General features: G+C 38.5%; 1 protein-coding gene across 1 annotated transcript in view; it reads left to right on the forward strand.

Moving 5' to 3' along the window:
• The first annotated feature begins 855 nt into the window (after nt 1–855).
• Nucleotides 856–25,753, forward strand: part of LOC118823435 (1-phosphatidylinositol 4,5-bisphosphate phosphodiesterase beta-1) — a 49,170-nt gene continuing 24,272 nt past the window's right edge. The window contains exons 1-9 of the mRNA XM_036593044.1: nt 856–1,160; nt 3,432–3,509; nt 12,059–12,127; nt 21,184–21,324; nt 21,511–21,590; nt 21,902–21,955; nt 22,064–22,139; nt 23,291–23,391; nt 25,572–25,738. Of these exons, the coding sequence (XP_036448937.1) occupies nt 1,062–1,160; nt 3,432–3,509; nt 12,059–12,127; nt 21,184–21,324; nt 21,511–21,590; nt 21,902–21,955; nt 22,064–22,139; nt 23,291–23,391; nt 25,572–25,738 (865 nt within the window). The 5' untranslated portion in view covers nt 856–1,061. The remainder of the gene's footprint in view (nt 1,161–3,431; nt 3,510–12,058; nt 12,128–21,183; nt 21,325–21,510; nt 21,591–21,901; nt 21,956–22,063; nt 22,140–23,290; nt 23,392–25,571; nt 25,739–25,753) is intronic.

A 25,753-nucleotide genomic window follows, 5' to 3' on the forward strand; every position in this document is an offset into this window, starting at 1 on the left:
GTGTGTGTGTGTGTGTGTAAATGTAGTAAAACCAGCACTGGAGTTTTCGATCATGGATTGGAGTGCAGAATGCTCACACAAAAAGTAAAGAAGAAAGAAATATCAATTCTACTTATTGATTTCATGGCATTTATCAATAATTACAGATAAATGAATAAGTGGTCCTGGCCTAGTAATTTGTAAATATGTACAATTAACCCTTATTCTGTTTGTGCCACATTTTTATTAAAGATATCTGTAAAATAGGCCAAAAACTAGAAAATAAACTTCAGCTCCCACATTTTTGTTTACTTCTGACAAGAACCACTTGAGTGAAAACCAGCTGAGTGAACACATTTCAGAGAGAACAACTGTCTGCCTGATTTGTATATGTAAACATCAGTTTTGGAATTGAAAGTGAGAGGTGAAAGAGACTGACAACCATCCCCGCTCCATCACCAAAAAATAAAAAATAAATAAAAAATAATAATTATTATAATTACAATAATAATAATAAAAACCAAAACAGTGCCTCAGCAGCACCGTGCACTGACCCTTGTGAACGTCCCGGTGAATATGAAGCCTGAAGATGGCAGGAAGGATGGAGACGTAGACCTCACTCTGAAGCTGACTGTGGGGTCTCTCTCCTCAAGTCCCTCACCGTAGCTTTTCACACGCGCACTAGGAGGCGCTGGATCCCAGTGCGCGAGCAGCTCCAGCTCTGAGTGCTGCACATGAGTCAATGTGCGGAGGCCACTCATGCTGGCAGCTGCCCCCATTACTCTCCATCATTTATGACCATTTTTTCTTCCCTTTGCTGCTCTTTTTTTTCTCGTCCTCTGCTGGAATCCCAGGCAACGCCGGTGACCGTCCGTAAAATGAAAGAAAAACACGCAGCGTCCATAACAGCCTCCACGAGCAAATGAGTGAATGTGTGCATAAAGATCTTCCCCTTCAACAGACATATTTTCGCTCTCAAACAGCCCTCCGTCAAGGCGCTCGGAGAAGACGGGGAAGCTCTCCTTGGTGGGTTTTGTGTTTCTTTTCTTCTTGCCTGCTTTGGAGGTAGATGTGCAGACTGAATGGCCGGAGCACAGCCCGGGGTTCACGCGCTGCAGCTCAAGCCGGTGTCCGTCCCGGAGAGTCTGAAGAAAGGCAGCAGGTTTATGAAATGGGATGAGGTAAGGCATCGGTGCGTGCTGTGCTGTGTGGCAGTCTCTGCGGTCTTGGCGAGCTTTGTTTTCATTCCAAGTTGGCGAATTCGCCAGAAAGCTGAGAGAAAGCGTGTGCGGCCGCCTCGCCGCGCGTCTTTTGTCCTCTTAGTCCAAACTGCATTCAGAAATATTCAGTGTAAGAAATGCTACAGCGAAATTGCCAGCAGTTGAGATTTGGCCGCACAGATCCATTTGTCTCCCAGCCCCGAATTTGACCCCAGCGTGTTTCCGCACTGGCTGAATGTCCGTCCATACGCAGTAATGAAATCGTCTTTGATTTAATCCAGTTGTCCTTTAAACGTAGACTACGTTGCAGGCTAACGTTGCTCCTCTCATTGTTTGCTGCTGTTGCAGCGGTTATGGAAAAGCTAGTAACTGGGTACTTTTTATAGGCTGTCCTAATACTCGGAGCAATGCACTAGAGAAAGGAACCTTTCTCTACGTCCCACTTTGTGTCGGAAATTATATCCTACCCATGAATTATATACTGTTTTATTTCAATTTAACTTGCATGAGCTGCTTGTTGAGCATTAGGCACACATAATGCAGTCCTTCAGCAGTGCGCTGGCTGTAAATGGTGGAGAAGAAACGCGGCTGCTGAAGATGCTGCTGTGTCACCTGTTGGTTCAGAGAGAGTTCTGTTCAAAGACACTGCAAACTCGCCAATGCTGTGGCTGAACTGAAAGCAGCTCTCTGTTTCACACGTTTGTCTAGTAGTGCACACAGTGTTGTGACACTGATTTTGACCCCTTAATAATTCACACAGTAGAGTAGGGGTTCTTGATCCTATTCATAATTTATGAGGTGTTACTTAATGCCACCCCCTTAAAAAAAAAAAAAGGCAGAAATGAAGTGGCAGCAGTGATTCTGAGGGATTCTCAGGAGTGCACTGTGCAAGAGACCCTTGGCAGAACTGAAATATGAAGTGTCTGCAAAATGCTGCCCGTGTGACAGTTTCTACCCATCAAAATGTTTGAGACGGTTCTCAGTCATTCTCTAATTCCTCATCTCTGCTGTCATTTTTTCACATTACTTATTTGTGACCCTTGAAATATAGTCACTGACCTAATGCAGACAATGTATGTACATTTAATGTAGGAACCAAAAGACGTCTTAAAGAAAAGATGTCATTTTTTTGTTAACACAGCCTGTATGGCTTAGTCTGTGTCACACAGATGGTGGCTATTCTTTGTGGTCTCACCTGATTAATTGTGGTCAAGGAGAGTAGTGAGGTTGTTGTGTGGGGGGGAGCTGCACATGTCAGATAAATGCCATTTGGATCTATTCATCATTAAACCAACAAAATCTTGAAGGCGACCAAAAAAAACGAGACACTAAATAAAAGCTTGTTGTATGCTTATGCTGAAAATGTTGGCAGTTCAAAGCTCAGGCTACACATAAAACTGAAAATATTGGTCTGTTGCTATGGCAACTTCCATGCTTTTAATCCTCCTTCGTCTTCCCTGCCTTACATTAGCTAAGATGCGCTCTGCCACCCAACTTAGATGTGCTCGTGTATGTGGGCAGATCCTCAAAAGATCTAAAATAACACAATTAGAGAGCTCTAAAGGGTACACAGCGCTCTGCTTGACAGAGAGCTCTGGGCTGAGGGGGAAAATTGTCCCCTTCCTTCTCGAGAGGACACATTTACCTCGCTACCACACCATTTCAATGTCCTTCTTAAATGGGAAGGTCCATGTAATCTTAAAATAAGACCACAGTCTCAGATCTGTGTGGAGGAGGTGCGCTCGATCCGTGTTGCTAGAATTTTGTGACTTGCACCAGGGGAAATTATTAAAAACCCAACATGAATCACACTTATGTAGAACACTTATGCAATGTCTGACTCAAACTTCAAATTTTGATCCAGCCCAGGACTCAGAGGCCATGCAGCGTATTAAATCACATATTTAAAAGAGGATATTCCATGCCAATTTTAAAGAGGACTGCCGAGGAATAACACACGTATACTGTAAGAAGTGTGCCTGCAAATCAGCCTTATTTTTGGTGCTGGTACCATGTTTAAACAATATTATTATTATTATTATTATTATTATTATTATTATTGTATCAGCGGACAAAAATAAAGCCGATTGTGTAGGCCCAGTTTACAGCATTACTGAATCATAATTTCATTTTAATGCTGAAACACTTCAGTAGTTCATTTTAGAAAATGAAGTGTACATGCAGAACATGATTACTTCAAGTGAATGTTTTTCTTTCCTTTTTTTCATTAAGGATTCCTCTACAGTGACCCCAGTGACCTTACGTGTGGATCCTCAGGGCTACTTTCTGTACTGGACTGATCAGAATAAGGCAAGTTTAAGATTTTTTTTGTATGCATAGAAAATATACTAATAATATATGCTTTTTCATTCAGTTGTGATGTGTTTTCTTATCACTAACATACAAGTTCAACTCAGCAGATCCAACTGACTAAAGGAAAAATTGTCAGTTTTGATGTAGCTCACTTATGTCAGCTGTCTAAGTGGAAGCATGCATAGGGGAATGTGATTTGTTTTGTAGTAACAATATGGCGGTCTAATTTTATCTAGAATATAGTGTCACATTTAGATCTGAAGTTGAAATCTAGCCTGAAGGGAGATATTTGGGAGAATACGTCCTTATTCCAGATGGACGGCTCACCGCCAACTGCTCAGATAGCCTGGGAGTATGGGTTATGGAGATGTCCCACTTTAAATAAAATCAGGGGGAAGAGAACAGTGTGGAAAATGTATGTTGAAGACATTTTAAAAAGCTCTTTTAAATGCTGAGGGATTGGTGTTTGAGAAGTTTGTATGTATAATTAATGATTCTTAAAAGGTGTAGGGTGCAGTTTTTCATGCGCAGCAGAGGTGTAATGATGCGCTCTGCTCACAATTCAATTTATGTTGCTGGGTTCACAATTTGAATGAAGAAAAAGTGGTAACTGATCCATGTCATTGCACAACCTGCTAATTAGACAAGAGTTGGAAGTGTGATGAATGACATTGAAGGTACTGGTGTAGGTTAAAGGGGAATTCTACAGATTTTTCAAAATTTCTGCATTAAGTTGTAGAGATGTAAAGGATTCAGAATGGTTTAATGTGAAACGCTGCATTGTAGAGAACATTGCCAACTGATATTTCTGTACAACAGTGATATAGGAGCTGGAGGTTGTGATGTCTAAAATGTAAATACAGCCATTTTATTTACTGTCCAAAATGACCAGCACGCCTGCACATGCTTCCTGTGTCTTTTCCTATGTAATGGTGATAATAGTAAAATAGTGGAATCTGAAAAATAAGTTTTGTTTGGGTACTATTTTGCTTACAACATCCTGCTTGTGCATCTCCGCTATAAATGAATTACAAAAAATGTTTTAAGGCAAAAGCTTATCGTGAAACTAGGGGTGGATGATTTTGCCTTACAGAGTCCTGCTCCGCCATGAATGAATTTTTCAGAAAAAAATGTTTTAGACCAAAAGCTTATTGGGAAACTAGAGGTGGGAGATATGTCAATAATATTATATCACGATGTTTCAGGACATTTTTACGATACACAATATACATCACAATATTTAGTTTTTCTGAGATTTAATAAGTTGGAACAGACTAAATAGAACCTGTAGTGCCAGATGCTATAAAAATACTGTAATAATAAGTGTACAAATAGAATGAGCTTTATTGTTTTATAAACTGTATCCAGTTAAACAGGCTTAATTATGCTTACTTTATAATGAAACAAAATCAGCAGTTTTTTTTTTAAGTACTGACAATGTCCACGGTATGCCCAGAAAAGCATACTGTCACATAATTTATCACAATAACAATAAAATATTGTCATATCGCCCACCCTTACACAAAACTATTGTAAAATAATACAGACATCAGGCAGCATATTCATAACCTTTTCATATAATAACTTTCTTTTAAAGACGCTCAATGTTTCAGACATCTGGTTCCCATCACCAGCAAAATGGAAAATTCTGGCATGGTAAGTTTTTCTAGATTCTTAGACATTTTACATCCAACCACTTTGAATAAAATTGTTAACATCCTAACAATTTAAATATGCAGAAATTTTGAAAAAATGGTGGGGTTCCCCTCTAAGTTGATTGTGACCTTTGTGTATAACTGAGTTAGATGGCATAATTAATAGAATGAAGCTGATATTGGCCCGATGCTGATATCTGGTATTGAATTAGTGCCATCTCTACTCACAAAATATTGTTACATCTGTAATAGTTAGCACTGTGAGACCACAATAAATTGGTTCTCATCATTAATTCCTGCACAGGTTGCTATTTTTGAAGCTAGTTATTTTGACAGCTGTTTTTTAGCATTTCTGTAAACACAGAAGCAGAAGATAGTAGGGCAGTGAGGTGAGGATGGCATAGGAAGCACATGACTAGCCAGGCATATTCTCTGTATCACAACTTCTCAAAGCAATGTAGAGTCTGACAGTTAGTACACAAAAGCGTGGGCATGGAGATATTTGGACATAGGGATTAATTTGGCGAACCACAGCACACAAGGCAGACAGTGCTTTTTCTGTGGTGCCAATCATTTTATTTACACCAGTGAGGGGCTGCTTTCCAGTCAAGCATGAGATTGTTAAAGGTTCTGGGTTCTGAGATTAAACTAGGCATGGCGAGTAAGTGTGGTTTGCATTCCATTATGTGATTTTTAACCTGCAGCTGTTGCTTTGAGCCATTGAATAGCCACATAAAGAAATTTAAGCTTCTATATATTTTTGATGTATATGTCAGTGAATGTGTTCACTGTGCTTTTGCTTGCGTAGCCTTGATTTCAGCGGTGAACTCCTTTTATGCCATACTCATTGAGGTGGCATGACCACTGCAAATAACACACGGCCAGTATTTTGAAAGCAGAGGCTTTTTTATGCTCCTTTAAAGATCTGAATCCAAATCTTGTAAGCTGTATACTACCGATTTAAAGGCTGGAACCACCATTCAGATGTTTAGAATCATACTTTTCTTTAATATAACGCAAATTTTGTTATGAGTACATGTTTGCTATGATTCTATTATGATGCTGGTGCACTAAAACTTTATAGGTTTCAAGTAATTTGTAGGAAGTTTTAAAAAGTTAAGAAATTTGAGATGTGTCCAGTAGGTTAGTAAGGATTTTCTCATTTATTAGTGAATAATAAATAGGGTGCCGATATGTTGTGCATCTCTAATGACTATGTCTGCCTATTTAACTACTTTAGAAATGTTTTCAGCATGACCTTTTTAAATTTACATAATGATTCTCAACAAGCGTGAATATGTAATATCAGTAGATGCTGTTCAAAATGAACACTGTTTTGGAAAAGTTTTGAATAATTTTGCTCATTTATTACAATTCAGCTAGCAGCCATCTTTCTAAAGAATAGCATGACTGGTCGGGTGATTAGAATAGCTTCTCATACTTTGTGCTCAATAGTAATTGCTTTCAAAATGATCCAAATAGATTTGTGAGTGGGTGAGGTTCCAGTGCAGGAAATCACATCATGAAATGAGGCAGTATTGTGCTTCAGTGGGAGTGGATGCTTCAGCAAGAATAGAAAATGATGGCAGTGTTATTTTATTCAAACCAGTACTGAATTTCACTTATCTCTCCTTAGGATAAAATAATGTTCTGTGCAGAAAGGGCTTATGCTCTTACTGTAAAGGATGGTGCCTTTGGTGCTTATTAAACATCTCAAGAGTCAAGCATTTAGTTAAGAAATATATTATTCTTGGCTGCAGTCACATTTACATATACAGTAGACTGTGATGAGTGTGCATTAATGTATTTCAGCTTTACAGTTCAGTTAAGGTAACGTCGTTAATTGTTAAACAAAGTCTTAATTTTTACAATTCAGATGGTTTACCGCATTTGATCTAAATCTTCCTCCCATAGTAGTCATTAACATGAGATTCACCTTCCGTGACATGCTCACCGCAAGTCCCATATCATTAAATGTTTCAGTAATACACAAAAATTGAGAACTAAATCTTTCCAACTCTGTTTCTCCTGACCTCAAGTTGCACTGTACTAGGCTTAATGTACTGTGTGTCTGGAAAACTGGCTGTACTTCTCTGAAAAGGGAGCATTTTTGCTCTTCATGTTGCACCAGGGCTACCCACGCATGTGTTGTGTTGACCTTGAATGTGTTTTCTTGGCATAGCAACTACAGTTGAAAGTCCTGTAATATAGCTAAAGAGAAAGATCAAGTTGGAAATTGGTGACACACTACTCACTGTCTAGCGCTGTGTGGGTCAGTTTTTTGTGACCACCTGGAAAGAAAGGCTAACCTACACCTAACTATTGTTGTCCCCTTTAAAAATCCATAATGATTAGATGAATCAGACAAAATACAGCCCACAGTACTGTGCAAAAGTCAGAGACCACACTTTATTTATTTTAATTTCCAGCCAAAATGACCATTATGTGTAAGTTGTTCATTTGTTAGGGAATCTATTAGAAAATAGTGAAAAAACAGGGATTTCTGAAACTGGGGTTCAAAAATTATTAAAAGATATGGAGAAAATAGGTCTCCTAACAACCATGCAAGACCTGGTAGACCACTTTCATCTTTGAGAGAAAATCAAGCTCCACTCTTCTTCAGATCCTTCAGATTTCTGTGTTGTTTCTGTTCATCCACTGTGAGAAGACAACTCAACACTATGGGTCTGAAAGGATGTGCAGCTGTCAAGTCCTTAATGAGAAAAGGAAATAGACAAAAAAGAAGACAATTTGCAGATTAAACGAAGAAGCTGCTGCATTCTTAGAACAATGGACTGACCACACCAGAGTCCCCAGTTTGGGATTACTTGGATCGCGAGAAGCAGAAAATGTGACCAACTTCAAGACTGAACTTTTGAGGTGTAGAAACACATCACTGCACATTTCTTTATAAAACTAAAGCAGTTCTCCCGAAAAGAATGGAAGGTGTAATAAAAGCAAAAAGTGAACACAATAAATACTAAAATTATATTTATTGATTAAACTTCTGTGTATTTTATGTTAAATATGTGTTTTGTTTTCTCCTGCCTATGACAAATGAATAACTTGTACTTAACAGCCGTTTTGACTGGAAATTAAATAAATGAAGTGTGGTCTCTGACTTCTGCACAGGACTGTAGGACACTGTGACACATATCGTCACCACAAGCAATCTTTGTATAGGATCACGTTTATTAGAGAAATCAAGGAATCAAGTAATCTTGGGAGATTTGTGCAGCAAAGTAGTAGTGTGCATGTATTCATTAATTCAATTTGGATTCCAGATGCTGTTGAATAAAACATACTGAAGAGACCAAGACATATCCATGGAGCAATATTTGTACGCACTAATTAGATAAAATTGACTCTGCTCTCTGTAATTTATCTTTTGAGGATATGCTGGAAGAGTAGGAGAAAGCACATTATGTTCTGGACAGAACAACCGCGTTCCATGTGACGATTGTGTCTGAGAAAAAATGCAGCAGTCCACTCACCAAGTCATAGCTTACTATGTGTCCTAATACATTTCTGCTTTTGTAACAAATATGCTAGGAAATCGTAAACATTCGCCACTGGCAGTAAAATAATAGCTTGCTGTAGTGTTATGCAAACCAAGGGTCTTTTGATCAATACTTGTGCTTCTATTTTTATAGCACTGCAGTCTGGCTTGTCACCAGTGAGAGGCAAGGAAAACATGACACTCATTTAGTCCCCAGTAGGACTAGGCTGTTTCCATTGTATTAGCTGTATGACTTATTCTTTGCCTAGGAGGTCAATAGACTGTAGTGTTCAGCATACTACTCTGACTGTTTGATCGCTTAGACGGAATGGATTCTCAACAAGTAATGCACAGGTCTTGTTAGGTCACATCTGTTGTCTACGAATGTACCTTCCACAAGCTTATTTCATGTGTGTCTGATGCCTGCCTTGAAATTGCTATAACCCAAAGTCCCCTTCATAGACAACCTCCCTCCCCTGTTGCCATGGTGCTAGTCAAGCGCTTACAGCCGTGGCTAAATTTTCATAGTTGTCTTGTTAATCCAGGTGATGGAGATAGAGAAAGAGTAGAGAACATGTAAAATGGAAGCCTATTATTCAAACTGGCATATAAATTATTGATTTCCTTATTATTAATATTGCATAGTTGACACAGTAGACATTTTCACTAGAACCAGTCTAACAAAGAGATAGTGTTTTTAAATCCATCCACCGCTCACTGTACTATATCTTCATATACTACAATGAAGTCATATCTTCCATTTGGTTAATGATGTCTGTTGTTCTATAAAAAATTTTTCTACACTGGCATTATATGACATTTACTTGAACGTAATGACTCACAGTCTTAAATGTAACGTTTAGCATATGCTATGAGTGAGCTAATAACCATCTTAACATTGTAGGAAAATAGTCCCTGCCACAATAGGGACAGAGACAATTAGGCCTAAATGCATTATGATGTGACATTCTATAAAGTACATACTGTTAATACAAGTAAAAAACAGCTAGATTGATAGTTTAGTTTAAACTTTTTTAAAGAGGGGGATATTTAATGGAATTCTCTCTCGCATACGTACTGTATGTCAGGTATGGTCTTAGCTTCTGTAAGATTATATACTCAAATTTCAGCCCTTAAGTTATCATATTTTTAATCCCAGCCAATTTTTTTTTAATCAGTAGTGAGGAAAAAAGCGGCATTGAAAACTGCTTATCAGTGTTTATCCACAACTGAGACCTCCCAGCGCAAAGCTTGTCCTGGTCACTTTTTTATTTTAAAACTTCTCCTTTTAGGATATTGATTTATAATAATGTAAAGAGAATATATATTTTTTTTTGTTTTTAGCCTGAATTGAAAAACGTGTTGAAACCCAATGTCTTTGCCAGCCTTCTGACCCCCCACTGTTTTGCATTGGTATTACTATATTTTCAGTCAAGCTGTTTTAGGATTGCAGTTATGTCCAAGAGAGGTTGGCCTTTAAGAGCATTAATATGCTAATAAGTCTTAGACACTTGAGGAAATTGTATAAATGTTACACTATTGTATAAATTGTGTAAAACTATTTATTACATTTTTGTTACATTTTTTACATTTATGTATTACAGTATGTGTTACATACTGGGCTTTGATGAAAGGATTGGTAAAGCTAACACTGATGATTTATGTAGGAATGCCTGGAAACAGATTATTACCCCACTCTTTTTTTATGATAAACATGGGATGAGCTTTCTTACTTTCCCTGGCTAAATAACATTTATGTGTAAAAAAAGAATTATATAAATTAAACACAGGATTTTCCCTGTTAAGAACCAGAAGAGCAGAGATAACAGCAAGTGATGGCTAAAGTCTCATTAATCTCATCATATTTAGCTTTTAACATTTTTTAGTTTTGAATTAATCAATTTGAACAGCAAATGTTTTCTTAATTTTTTCCTGCGCTGGCATAGTTCATTGCTCTTCGACCATGCCATGAGGACACTGTCAGATTTAGATTGCACTCGGTTTTGCTGCAGTTGTCTGAAGGCATAAACGTCAGTATTTCTTAGGCGGTAGGAGACAGTGCAGCGCTCAGTAATTGCATGTTTTTTTCACATGAATATTTTAGCTTAAATTTGTCAGCTTGTCCCTTTGAACTGGATTCACAGTGACCTGAGTCAGAAACAACCATTCTGTTTTACATTACCTCTTTTTACCTCCTGTGTCAGTCGCATTCTTTCATGTCATGCGCTGCATGGCAGCCTCTCAGTGTTAGGAATTCACCTGGGATTCATTATAAGAAAAACTCATGTCTTCATTTTTAAATTATTATTATTAAAAAATAAATAAACAAAAACACCATTTAACATGCTGGCTGCCCTTTACGTAGTGTGGACATTTCCAGGTGAATGGACTGGTATATATGGTTCACAATTACTTGTTAATCTCGTTAGCTTAACAGATGTTAGAACGTTTTCCTTCTCCTGTGAAGGTTGCTCATTAGGGGTTTGGACCTGGCACGGTTGCCTTGTTGCCTTGGTGTCCACTGTAAATTGTGTTATACAAATATATGTATTTGAAGTTACTGTTTAAGAGAGAGATTTTTTTTTGCAACAGCAACGATATACACACCAATTGTATAGGCAGTGGAGAATGCTCAGTGACCATTCTGTGAAATAATTCATTCTGTAATGTACACCCCTGTAATTTTTCATTTTTATTTAATAAAATCATCATACATGTAGTATTGTAGTAATACTTTTATTTTATTGTAAATGTTTGGTTGGAAATAAGAGTTAAATTCCAAAAGTTAAAACAATCATCAGAAAATTGTCCAATCAGATTTATTTTTCTGTAGCATCTAAGTAGATGTAGCTAAGTGAGCTCTCCAACTGGTTAGGCTTTCAGGAGCTGAACAGAAGGCTGTACATGGTAGATCACTAGATGATATTACAGATGATATTACAGATATTACTGAGTCACTGTAAAACATGTTAATATGTCTGTTGCCAGCTTCATTTAAAATGTGGAATGTCTGGAATATGAAAGCTTCAAATGTCCCTGTTTAATGTAGAACAGCCAACAAAAATAATAATGAGCATTACAGTTAGCTTAGTGCTAGTATACTAGTAGAATCCTATAAGGGTGCTAGAAGAGATTAGCAGTGACATATAGGTGTTTTTTTATGTCCTGAACTGTCCTGAACTGTATTCCAAGCTCAAATAGTCATGGTTGGCCTCTGCCAATAAGAGTCCTTTGGCAAGTCTCCTGATGCTGTGTTTACCTACCTCTGAAGTCACTCTGGATAAGACCATCTGATAAATGCCATAATTGCAAAATGTATCTATTGTTATTCACAAATGTATGAGACTATAAACAACATAATACATGATGCTTACTCTTTTTAATCATGACAGGAAACTGATCTACTGGACATCACCTATATCAAGGATGCAAGAACTGGGAAATGCACCAAAACACCAAAGGTAAGAGTGTCAGCCAGCAGCCCTAATGCTCCTTATGTGTAATGACCCCCTGTATTCTCTTCAGAACATACTATCCCAACTGTCTGCATCTGCTCCCTCTTATTAGGTTTCCAGTACATCCTAGTTAAAGTGCAGGCTTACCTATTACACCTACTGTATGTCCTGCCCCTGTACTAAATATAGATTAATGGCACTCGTGGGTGATAAGAATCTCTCAATGAGGGTAATGGGCTATGGAGTCTGGGCTGAAGTGCCAGAGGCAGGCATCTGGACTCATACTCAAAGCTAAAAAAAGTATCAGTGTTTTCCAGGTCTCTTGGAGGAACTTGTTTTTTTTTTATATATACATACGCACACATATCCTAAACCAACAAAAGGAGATTACAGGGTTCGTACCTAGGCTATCTGCATACTTAATTACAAATGACAAGGACAAAGAGGAAAAAACTGTATCATTAACATCTCGTACATGTGAAACACATGTGGCTATTTTTGTTAACCAGGCCAAATGTCCCTAAATCCTGCTCAGATTGGATGCGTGCTGTTGTGTGTAACATGGTTTATAATCAGTATTCCTCCCCTTTTCCCTCCTCTTTGTTGAGGCAAACTGTGCAGCAGTTTAGACAACATCTTAGAGAGATTTCTGAGGGCTGCGGAATGGCTTAAGGGTCACGGCTGAAAGTAAGTCAGGGGAAATGTGCTGTGCCTGTGTCAGAGTTGACTGAATAAATCTTATGCTTTTACATTCATATGAAGGTGCCCGCAGCTTCACTGCGAACCATCCACTCACCCGTGCACAGTGAGGTTGAAGCCGTTTAAAAAAAAAAAGAGAGAAAATTAATGAGAAACTCAATCTCGTGTCAAGAAGCTTGAGATGCTGTCTGAGGGAATGTTTCCGGAATGATTGAATGTATTACTCAGCACCTAATGAAATATGACAAATGAAACACGATAGAGAGACAGATACACTGCTGCGGAAGGATTTCGTAGTATTGTCTTCAAATAGAATACTTGGCAAAAGTCAGAGACCACTCTTCATTTCTTTAATTTCCAGCCAAAATGGCCGTTATGTACAAGTTATTCATTTTTCAGGAGATATTTCTGAGGAGATAAATATAGGATAATCCACTTGCGTAAGGAAGGAGAAGGTCAAAGGAAAATAAGTGAAAAAACAAAACTTTCCAGAACTCGAGTTTAAAAAATGATTTAAAAAAAAATAAATGCAGAGAAAATGGGGTAGACCACCAAAACTGTCACCTTCAGATAAACTGTACTGCTTTCATCTTTGAGAGATGAGGAAAATCAACCTTCAGATCTGAAAAAAATCTGCAGGTGTTTCTGTCCACCCTTCCGCTGTGAGAAGACAACTCAGCTCTAGGGGTCTGAGAGGATGTGCTGCTGTCCAAAAAGCCGTTTTTGAGAAAAGGAAACAGACAAAAAAGAAAAAGAAAACCTCAACATCATTGAATGCATTTGGGATTATTTGGATTGTAAGAAGCAGAAAATGCAACCAACTTCTAAGACTAAAATTTGGAGGTTTAGAGAAATATCCCTGCAGATTTCTTGAAAAACTGAAACTAAGGCTAAGCATGGACAAATACTGAAAACAGTGATATCGTATTTAGTTTAGTTGAGACTTCTGTGTAATTTGTTGTTAAATATACAGAATGCTTTTTTTCTAACACTTAAAAATTAACAGCTAAATGGCTTGACTGGAAATTAAATAAATGAAGGTTGGTCTCTGACTTTTGCACAGTAATGTATGTGAGAATCTACACTGTCGGGGGAAGTAGCATAATATGTCATGCTAATGCAGTAGATCACTGAATGATCTCTTGGCTGCAATGAAAACTGAATAGGCAGGAGCGATGATGAGATCTCCATCTCTAATCACTATTCTTATTCCCAAAGGCACAGTAAGCCCATAATAGAAAACCATTTGGTTTTAATGTGTTATCAGCGCGTGATTGCACAACACAGTTTCATTGCCATTATGTACAGAGGGAACATAAATGCCATGCTATTGTTTGTTACGCTTTCTTGCTATAAAATTTGTTGTGAGGTGTGAACTTTGAAAAGAAGGCCATTCAATTCATGATCAGTTTGATAGCACAGCAAAGGGAAGCATAATCAGAGAGAAAAGCTAGTCATCTTACACTAACAGCTGCCCTTGTCTGTAATCTCTTGTCTATCTGGATGTCTCTTTATATTTCTAGAGTTTCATGAAAGCCTCAGTGAGAGTGTTTGACCGTCTCAGTAGAGTACTACAAGGACTGTAACAGGCAATTGAGGCTGTGGAAAAATGGAAATTGGGCAAGAGATAATGAGACATTTATTCCACAAATGTATATGAGTCAAATTAAGGCGATATTACAAATCACATCGTGGGATTAAGTAGTGGATTGTTTATGTGTACCCATCTGTTGGAAAGCCACTGGTGCTTTGCTGATGGTGCTGCTCTTGGTAATGAACATATGGTTTGCTAGAAACTATTTTTGCTAGCCAGAAATGAACAATGCATTCATATCAATAGCTATGTATGTGCGATTTGTGTTTGAGTGTGTGTATACATGTGTATATATATAAAGTTTTAAATTGCATTTCACAAGAAGACACCTTACCTCAGCAACAACTTTCTTCTCTCTGGGCGCTGAGCCATCCGTACTCAGCCCAGCAGGCAGAAGATCTAGCAGGACCTGGGCCAGAGAGGAGTGCAGGAAGAGACTGCTCTCTGATTCCTGCCCACTTCTTCTCAAGCAAAAAGTGCCTCTAGGAGGATTAGCAGCTCAACATCATTGCCATGAAATCAGGCCGCCCCATCTGTTGACACGCTTCTAGAGGAGAGGAGAGCCCGAATGTCGGTTTGGATGTCAAAGCTAAACAGAGGTTTAAAATCCTCAGCCTGCCATTGTACCTCTTCTCAGCCTAACTTCTAGTTTATATTTAAAAATATGCAATGTTTTGCTTAAAATACAGTATATAGTGATTCAGACATACGACACACATAAAGGAAAATGTATTTTTAGACTGAGGATGGTATTGAGGATAGAATTACCACTCATTAGCAGAGCCCTTCAATTCATTCAGCTGTCGCACAAGAAGAACAAATGTTCTTTTCCACCCCCTCTCCAAATTTTTGCAATTACAATAATCGCTTAAAGTTGTGCAGCCGCAAATTTAATTGTGCTCATGTCTCTGAATTGTTATAATGATCTTATCTGCAAAATTAATACCCTGTTTCTCTGGCACAGACAATCTCATTGTCGTAGAGGGCAGGCAGTCAGTTTGCTTTGGTGGTCGGAAAAGAGAGAGAGACGCAGCCATCGTGCCTCTCGAGTACAAAGCTGGTCAAACCAGAGGCACTGTGGAGCTTCACTTTGCTAGAAGACAGGCTAAACATTTGGCAAAATCCTGTTCCCAGTGGCAGCAAAGCCTTGATGGATTGTTGCCATAGAAACTCTTGTGGAAAGGCTCGCTGTGTGTGACCAAAGCCATAGGCACATGAGCTAATGAGGTAGGAAGAAAGGGCATCCAACATGGCGAGGAGCCGGAGCAAGGACAAGGTGACAACACAAACAACAGTGTTTCACTGCAGACAGGTTGCAGCCCTCCCCTTATTCGCGGCTGACTCATCCGATCCAAAGCCTCCACCTCCCCAGCACGGCGACTATAATGAATATGCATTTTGGACCATTCTCACTTGGACAGAAGTGTGTGTGAGAGAGAGAGAATGTTTGAGCAGAATCATCATTGATTACCATAGATTTGCTATGTGTGTGGGTGGAGGTGAGGGTTGGGGAGGGAACTTGGGACGTACATTACTAAAAGAAAAAGAAAGACAGTGATCCGTATGTGCTCAAAGCATGTGGTATGACTGTTGTTTTTTGTGTGTAGCAAGGAAGGCACCTGGCAGCAGTGTGGTGTTCTTAAAAATAGCATAAAAAGATAGTCAGGTATTCCCTCTTTTTTACTGAATGTTGAGTGTTGAGTGTTGTTAGAATGGCCCACAGCTAACTATGGCTAACTACGGGGGTGTGCAAAAGTGAGAGGCCACCCTTTATTTATTTCTCTTCCAGTCAAAACAGCCGTTAAGTACAAGTCATCTGTTTTTCAGAATATTTATTAGGAGATTTCTGAGAACTGTCAGCATCAGGTAAGCATAAAGTCTTCTCCTCTGTGTGAGAGAAGAAAATCAAGCTCCATTTTTGCTTCAGATGTGAAAAATCCACAGGTGTTTCTGGCCCTTTTTCCGCTATGAGAAGACCAACACTGTGGGTCTGAAAGGATAGGAAGTTATCAGTACTGTTACTGAAAAAGCCGTACAAAGAAGCTGCGGGTGTTCCCAGAACAGTGTCCAGACCTCAAGCAACTTTTAAAACCAAACTTCGGAGGTGTGGAAAAATATCTGCGGGTTTCTTTGAAAAACTGAAAGCACAGCTACTGAAAAGAATGGAAGCTCTGATAAAGGAAAAGAGTGAACATACTGAGAACTGAATACATTTATGTTTTATTTAGTTGTTGAGGCTTCTGAACAATTATCTGCTTTTTTCCTGATACTGAAAAATGAATAACTTGGTAGCTGTTTTGACTGGAAATCACACATATGGAGGGTGGTCTCTAACCTTAGCTCATCATTGTGTGTCATGTCTATTGACTTGCAGAATTATTGGCAAAGAATTTGCAAGTGTGAAGATAATTCTAAATCCAATTTACTTTCCCTATAACCCCATCAGTTTCTTGCCCCAAACATGTGAAAACTTGTTTAAACCACTCAAAATGTTAAAGAAGATGTTCACTGTTTTACAAATTCAGACCTTATGAAAATTGTTGTTTCTGGTCATTTATAATCATGAACCAAAGCTGTAATACTGAAACTTACTCCTCTGCTGCTTCTCACTGGGCATGTGCGTTTTGTGTTTAGTCAAATCATGTTTTAACAGTAACACTGCGTTTAATCCAGGATTACAACTTCATGCTTTTGGTAAGTATGTAGCCAAGAGAACATATAAAGACAGATATGATTAAACTGTGAGATTCCCATTTTTTCAAGAAGGAGAGGTGCTATTGCCCTAACCTATTGCCCCTTTGGACTGTCTTTAAGGCCGGTGAGAAACTGCATAGGAGCAGAAGATTTCTCAGCACGTAAACCATCGTTAAGGTTGTGCATGATTATAAATAATGACAGACAGCAGTTTTAATAAACTGTGGGTTGAAAAACAGTGAAACCCTCCTCTAATTCTGAGTTCATACCTTAAAATTTGAAGGAAGATTAAGCATACTGGCACATACTCAAGGGTATATCAAGCCCTTCCCCACTCTTAATGAAATCTCTTGTAGCCACTCTAAAGGATTTTCTTGGAGTCTAATCTATCCGTGCTATAGAGCTCTCATTAGGGTAAAGAAAATCCAATGATTTTAGAACTGGCATGTAATAATAAAGTAAGTGAGTAGGACTAACTGGGGTAGATCAGTAATAGAAATCTGTAGTTTGAACAATAAAACACAAACATTGCCTTGAAAACGTGTGATTGTTCCTTTAACCTCCCACAGTGACTGGAGAAAGATCTGTGGAAAAAGCATGAATTAGAAAAGTTGAAAGACTTGAAAATAAAATAAAAAGGTAGATAAAGAATTAGAACTGAAGCAGGGAAATCCAGGAAGTGAAATCTCCCAAAAACCTATTTTTGGCAAACTGCATAGAATTAAAGTGTAAAATTGGCCTGTGCGTCTGAACCAAATATATCAAAGATGCCAACATGGGCCAGAACAGAGCTATGAGTCATGATGAGTAGGAGCGAACTCCACTCTGGTTATCACTGAAGCACACTGGTGGTTGTCTAGCAAACCAGATACAAAAGCGACAAGCGTCTCTTAGCCGCTTTGCCTCATGTAACCTTCCTCTGCACGCTCAGTGTGAGGCCATTCTGGCTGAAGAGTGCTACAGCCTCTTCACATGGCTGATGAATATAAGTAAACTCCTTTAGATAAAAAGCACATTTTTTTATCGACTTATTTGGTGTTGAATAACAAACTGTCGGCACCGTTTCTGTATACCAGGGGTAGGGGTTTTTTATGAACCTGAAATAATCAGGATTTTTTGTCTCCTTCGTCTCCTTTTTCAGCTTTATCTCTGTGTTCCCTGTAGTTTCATCATGCTTGTGCTCATCCAACCTGAATCTCCAGTCTCAGTCTTTTTGCACCGAATTGTATTTGTTCAGCCATTCGTTCGGCTGTGCCACAGATAGCACGCAGAAAATCACTTCTTGATTGGAAAGTCATTGCATTTCATTGTAATTATCTTTGGCAGCTGATGCAGGAACAGTAGGGTCCAATGCACCTGTTGAACAGGCTCATATACTGATAAAAGCTGAGTGTAGGAGAGAGAGAGTGTTTTGTATGGGGCTTGGTGTTGCCGAATAGCTCATGATAAGATGCTCATCACAATCCATCATTTTTATATATCATGGCAATTTTTTTTAGTTGACAAATAACTTTGAGCCTAAGATTAAGGTGCAACTCATGAAAATAAATGATTCAATGATAAAACAGATAGTTTCAGTTCTAAAATCTGATTGGCAGAGCCACATTTGAATCCATTGTAAATTACTTAGTATATGCACATTTAAGAGCACACACATCAACTGAGTACTGTATTAATGCACCAAGATATTAAAAAGTGTTCCATGGACTGTAGTACTGATAGGTGAGGTTAGGCATGGGGGCGTGTATACTGTATTAAACATACTCTACCTAAGAACCCGGTTTTGTTTAAACCGAGGGGCTGACAACTATGTGTTCATGATTATATGACCCAAAACTAAAAAGTTGGTGAAATGACTGGAATATACAATGACGGCCTTCTGAAAGTTCTACATTATAAAAATTATTCATTACATCAACTCATTACTAGCCCACATTAAAATGAACATAAATGCCATAACAAGAGCTAGTTTTGGCTCAGTGTACCTCAATAGCTCTCGAAAGCCATCGGCATACACCACGTCTTTCTCTATAATTTTGCACACCTATATGTGTTTTCTTAATGCTGCCATGCCATGCACTTTGTCGCTGTAGAAGATGATCCTATATAGCTAAGGACTTCTATAGGTGTTAAGTAGATACCTCTAAATATAGTACTACAGCAAAGGGTATGAACACATAAATAAGTAAGTAAATATGGATGCAAGACTTGAAAGTGTCAATGTAAAATTGTGAAAACAGACTTTTTAAGTTCTAAGTGACTGTGAAATTGGCACAGCTCTTGGAGAACACGGACAAAATAGTCGCCTGGCTTATCACTTGTGGATGTCTGCTTTTGATGTGGTACACTGTAATTGTACTATCAAGAAGTAGTCCAAAACAACACCATTTTGGCTGGATGCTTCATTTTTTGGTAGGCCTTTTTTGCAGAACCACTTCTCTGTTGTGTCCTCTAGTTTAAGAAGTTCTTCAACTTGAATGAATAACTAATGTATTCAAGTAGGAACTGTTGTTTACTAAAAATGAAATATATATATATATATATATATATATATATATATATATATATATATATATATATATATATTTCATTCAATGTTTTTTTTACCCAATAGTTTTGTTTAAACAAATGTTTATTTGTTGGTTAATGGTTAATCAGTTCATCTTTTACGTCTCTAATCATAGTGCATCACAATATTGCAGTTAGGTCACGTTGGTTTACACAAACATAGTCTCCTTTTCCCAAACATACGTGTTGAGTTAAGACGTATTTTGTGTCTGAAATTCGTCTATGTAGTTTTTCACTGGCACTGTGAGGCAAATATAACTGAAATGTAATTCAAGTTTGTTACCCAAAATCTTTTTGGGTTATATATATTTCTAACATACATAGTAGCCACAGCAAAACTAAGGAATCAAACTTGAGACACCAAGCAGTGTACAAACAATTTGATTAATGAGGCTGGTTTCTTATTAAATTCCAAATGTTTTGACACATCCAGAATCAAAGCTGCATGTCATATCTGTCCCTGTAGCAAACTGCAAGCTGGAAACGGAAGCTGTAGAAGAAAATGTACAAAATGTACTGGCCTTTCATAGCTAATGACATCTATAGGTGTTGAGCAGGTCTTTATATAGCACTAAAGTACTATAGCAGTAGGTATGAATATATGAAGACAGGTACACTACTAAGTGACTGGAATATCTGCACAGCTCTAGGATTTTATGAGTCAGGAGAGGGCTAGGTTGTTTCACCCCATCTTGCATGGTTCAGCAGAGTATGCATTTTCTCTGTAGGTGCAGTGCTGTGGCAGATAATGGTAGTGCTCACTCTGCACACCACATACTTCTACTTTCACCAATAATGAGCCCCAGCTTAAGTCCTGACTGCTTACTTCCCACCACCAGCATGTCACCCCTGGCAACAGGGCCCTCCTCTTTATCCAGAAAGTCCCCACAGCGCAAAGTACAGGCTTTAATTAACCCTTCCTCCCTATCAGCCTCACCTGACAGTGAAGCCAGTCCACCAAAGACTTTCGCCAGACCCTTCTTTAACCCTTAGAAGTCACAGTTATTGCTGGTGATAACAGAAGCATGCTCTGAGTGATGCCCACCGCACCTTTAGAGGTTGTGTTTTTCACTATTAGTTATTTGTCCCTCATAGCTTGGGGGAACAAGCAGAGAAATTCTGTTGAAAGTGCAGATTGTGGACTTTCAGTCAATGCCACGTATGTTTTTAATAAGAGATGAGATATTACTATTCTGCGATGGACTGGCGACCTGTCCAGGGTGTATCCTGCCTTATGCCCAATGACAGCTGGGATAGGCTCCAGCACCTAGACCCAGAAGGATAAGCGGTTTAGATGATGGATGGATGGATGGATATTACTATTTGAATTTGGTTGAAAGTTATTGCTGGCATCTGCTTCTGGTGTGATACTGTGTAAATTCAATACATTTATGTATAGGTTTTAAATGACATATATAACTAACATTCATATAAACCTACTCATCACAGCCACTGTTTAATTGACTAACTCTGACCCTAATCGGCAATGGGCTCAATCTTTTTTCAGGAAGCCAAGCTGCGAGAGTTACTAGATGTCGGAAACCTGGTGGGACGGATAGAAAACAAGATGCTGACGGTGGTCACAGGTCCTGACATGGTCAACATCACCTATCTGAACTTCATGGCTTTCCAGGAGGAAGTGGCAAAGGTATTTGACGTTCCAGCTGCTGAGGGGCTATCATGCTAGTAATTGAATTCCCCATCAGTAGAGTGGGAAATATTCACTAATGCTGCATTTTGTCATTGAGATATCTCTACAGAACATTTTCAGGAGGGGCACTTGACCTATTTTAATGGATATTGCCTCTTTTGTTGTGTTTTGTCATCCACAAAGGAGTGGGCAGAGGACTTGTTTAGTCTGGCATCCAACCTGCTGGCTCAGAACATGAATAGAGAGGCCAGCCTGGAAAAAGCGTAAGCACCTGCAGATAATCTCTCATGGTGTAAATTCATCAACGTGACTTTGGATGAAATATGACTGTGACCAGGAGCTTTTCACACCTGACTATTAGCCTCAGGGCAGCATCATGTGAGACTGAATTTACATTGCCAAGCTGTCAAGGCATCAAAACCTATTCATGCATTAACAAAAGAGGCCCATCTGTTTGCATTGCCTTTTATTTTACTTCACCTTCCTTTGTTTTTCTTGTAATGCCATTCTAAGAGCTGTATTTTAAATAGTTTTTGGTCTCTCCCTGAAAATGATGCTTTTTTTTTCAAATCAGTTACACAAGACTGAAGCTGCAGCCAAACCAAGAGGGACGTATTCCAGTGAAGAAGTAAGTCACCGGATGCGATCAAAATGTTCTAAATTCTTACTTTTGCAATAAAGAAATGATGAAGAGTCCCTGAGAGAATAATCAGATTATGATATCTCTTTTGTGCAGCATATTTCGCATGTTCTCGACTGACAGAAAGCGTGTAGAAACCGCGCTGGAGAGCTGTAATCTTCCATCAGGCAGGGTGAGCATATGTTTAGCTAATCACTCCAGGTTCCTGCTGGGAGATGGCATGAGTTCACATTCTGACAGGAAGTGATCGCATCGTCTTTACCAGTAACTGCATTGAGGCATGCCCACGGGTTGAGTGCGGCTATGTCTCATTTGATGAATAGCATATATGACTTCAGCTGTGTTTAGTGTTTAGTAATATTCACTGTGTACCACTCTACTTTGTTAGAGACTTGTTTAGGACGTTTTATCGTATACAAACTCGTGTTGAATTCATTTTATTTCCATCAGTTTTATTTTTTTTATTTTCCGTGAAACAGGTGTACAAGCCTCTCCAACGGTTTAACAAATGTAATTTTATGTCTCCATCTTTGTAGCAGCAGGGAAGGCCTATTTGCTTTATTGTGTATATATGTATTTTTATTTTATTTTTGTGGAAGTTCTAGGCTGAAGTGGTGCCAAAGAAAAAAAAAAATCAGAATCCAATCCATAATGTTAAAAGGTCTCTGGAGATTGAAGCGAAAAGTGCGTAATTCCCAGTGCCTCCTCTGTGAGTCATACACTGCCTGAGCCTTTCATCTCTTTCTCTCCGGGTCTCTCCATTTTTTTTAACCAACAAAGCATTAATCGGCCTTGGGCCTCGGCATGGCCTTCAAGACTGACTGCCTTGCTTGAATATTTTCAGTGTTTTCCGGGGAGTGACGAATCTAGGACAACATTGAGATGACACTGACTAATATTTGCACTCTGACAACTTTGTTTATTATTGCATTTGTTAAAATGATCCGATTGATTTAAAGTCAGATTAACCGGATCGTCCCCAGACTTGGAGAGAAAGCAGTAATTAATTTGAAGGCCAGCTTAAAGCTTTTAGTCGTTATTAATTTTGGACGGCATGGCATTAAAGCAACAGCTCATCCTCTATTTTTAGTCCAGACTCCTTGATGTTTTCGTTCATGTTCACAATTAATTGGTTTGACTATTTGATGAATGTGGCGGCACCCAGGCTCTTGAAGTTGCTCTGGATTGGATGATTGTTGTGTTTAGTAGCTTTTTTGATTACTGTGATGCATTAGGATGAATGATTACTGTGATACATTAGGATAAATGCATAAGCAAGGATTGGGTTTTGAATGGCTTTGTTTTCATTTGGTGTCTATGCAGAATGATTCAGTTCCTCTGGAGGACCTAACTTCCGATATTTACAAATCATTCATCGCCAACCTCTGTCCCCGACCTGAAGTCAACCAAATCTTTGCAGATCTGTAAGTCATAATGTTGCAAAAGTCAGAAACCATCCTTAATTTGTGTCATTTCTAGTCAGAACAGCCTACTATAAGTTATTTATTTTTCAGGAGGGTTCTTAGAAGATTAGATATGCAAAAACCATTTCAGGAAAAGTGTAATAATAAAAACAGGAATCTGTAGTTTGTTAATTCTCTTAAACCTTTATTTAACTGACAAAAGTACAAGTAAAATATTTCCAGTGTTTTCACTGACCAACTTATTTGTGTTTTGTGAGAATAACTTACAACACACTCGAAAAAAATAAGTTGGGAAAAAGGCATGTTTACCACTGTGTTACAGCACCTTGCTTTTTAATAACACCTTCAGTTGTCTCGGAACTGAAGATACTAATTGTTGAAGTTTTGCAAGTGGAATTTATGCCTATTTTTGCTTTGCTTTGCATTGTCTTGCTAAAATAACCATGGACTTCCCGGGAAAAGAGACCGTCTTGATGGCAGCATATGTCTCTCTAAAATCCCAATGTACACCTCTGTGTCAATGGTACCTTCACACTTATGCAAGTCGTCCATGGCGTGGGCAATGATACCCGTACCATGATAGATGTTAGATTTGCACCTTTTGCAGATAGAAGTCTGGATGGTCCCTTTCGTCTTTGGCATGGATAACTAAGCATGTTTTTTAACGTTTTTTACAAAAACAAGCTGAAATCTGGATTCGTCTGACCACAGCACACATTTCCACTGTCTTTCAGACCATCTGAGTTGAGCTAAGGCCCAGAGAACTCGATGGCGTTTCTGCATAGAGTTGATGTATGGCCTTCTCTTTGCATCATAGAGTTTCAAGTTGCATTTCATGATGCAGCAGCAGACTGTGTTAAGTGACAGTGGTTTTCTGAAGTACCCCTGAGCCCATGTGGCTATGTTTAACATAGCACACAGTGTGACAGTTTCTCATGCAGTGCCTTCTGAGAGCTCAAAGGTCACACACATTCAGCAGTGTTTTCCAGCCTTGCCCTACACTGACTGAGATTTTTCACAATACTTGGTGAAGGACTAAATTCTTTGCAATCTTGCATTGGGAAATGTTCTTTTTGAACTCTTTGACAATTCTCATACAAAGCTTGGCACAAAGAGGTGAGCCATGACCTATCTTTGCTCGCATAGATTGAGCCTTTGCTGGAAGCTCCTTTTATACCCAATTCATGATAGCTTTACCTATGATACCAAGTCACCTGCTTATTGTAGAATATTTCAAAATGGTGTCACTTGAATATTCTATAAACTTTTCACTTTTTTGCGTTTGTCTCAATTTTTTATGTTACAGGCATCAAATTAAAAAAAAAATATTTTACAAAATTCTGTCAGTTAAAGAAATATTCAAGAGAATTGACATCACAGATTCTTGTTTTTATTGGATTTTACAAAAATCCCAATTTTTCAGGAAATGGGGTTTATAAGATAATCCACTTTCATAAGGAAAATGAAAGTCAAAGGAAATAAGTGGAAAAAATAGGAGTTTCCAAAATTGGGTTCAATAAATTATTAACACAGATATAGAGGTCTGGTAGACCACCAACACTGTCACCATCAGATAAACAGTACTTAAAGCTTTTATCTTTGAGAGAGAGGAGAAAATCAAGCTCCACTCTTGCTAAAGATCTAATGAAATCCGTCCATTTGTCCACTATAAGACAACAATTTAACTATGGGTCTGAAAGGATACGTAGCAGTCAAGAAGCTGATACAGAGAAAAGAAAATAGATGAAAAAAATCAATAGGACACTGAAACCGGACATCAGTGATGTGCCGTAAGGTGAATCTAAATTTATACCTAGGATTTTTGGGATGAGGCAGAAAATGCATCCAGCATCTAGGACTGAATTTTAGAGGGCTGGAAATATATCCCCACCGATGTCTTTGAAAAACTGAAAGCAAGGCTCCAAACAGTGCAGTCTGTAATAGCTGTAAAAGTGGACACACTAAATATAGAAAAAGTGATATTTAGTTACTTTTGTGTAATTTTCTGTTAAGTATATGTTTTCTGCTTTTTTCCCCCAACACTGAAGAATAAATAACTCTTATTGGCTTTTTTGATTAGAAATTAAAGACTTTTTGCTCATTACTTATGATTACTTGCTTATCTTTTGAGTCCGTAAAATGACATTTTTGAAAAGAAGAATCTCTCTTCTCCTTTACAGTGGAGCCAAGGGCAAGAACTATCTGAGCATGGAGCAGATGACTGACTTCATCAACAATAAGCAGAGGGATCCGCGTCTTAATGAGATTCTGTACCCTCCACTGAAGACGGAGCAGACGCAGCTCCTCATGGAGAAATTTGAGCCCAACCATGGCATGATCCAAAAAGGTCAGGCCTAAACAT

Source organism: Colossoma macropomum, unplaced genomic scaffold, assembly GCF_904425465.1.
Source record: "Colossoma macropomum unplaced genomic scaffold, Colossoma_macropomum, whole genome shotgun sequence".
Classification (NCBI taxonomy): Eukaryota; Metazoa; Chordata; class Actinopteri; order Characiformes; family Serrasalmidae; genus Colossoma; species Colossoma macropomum.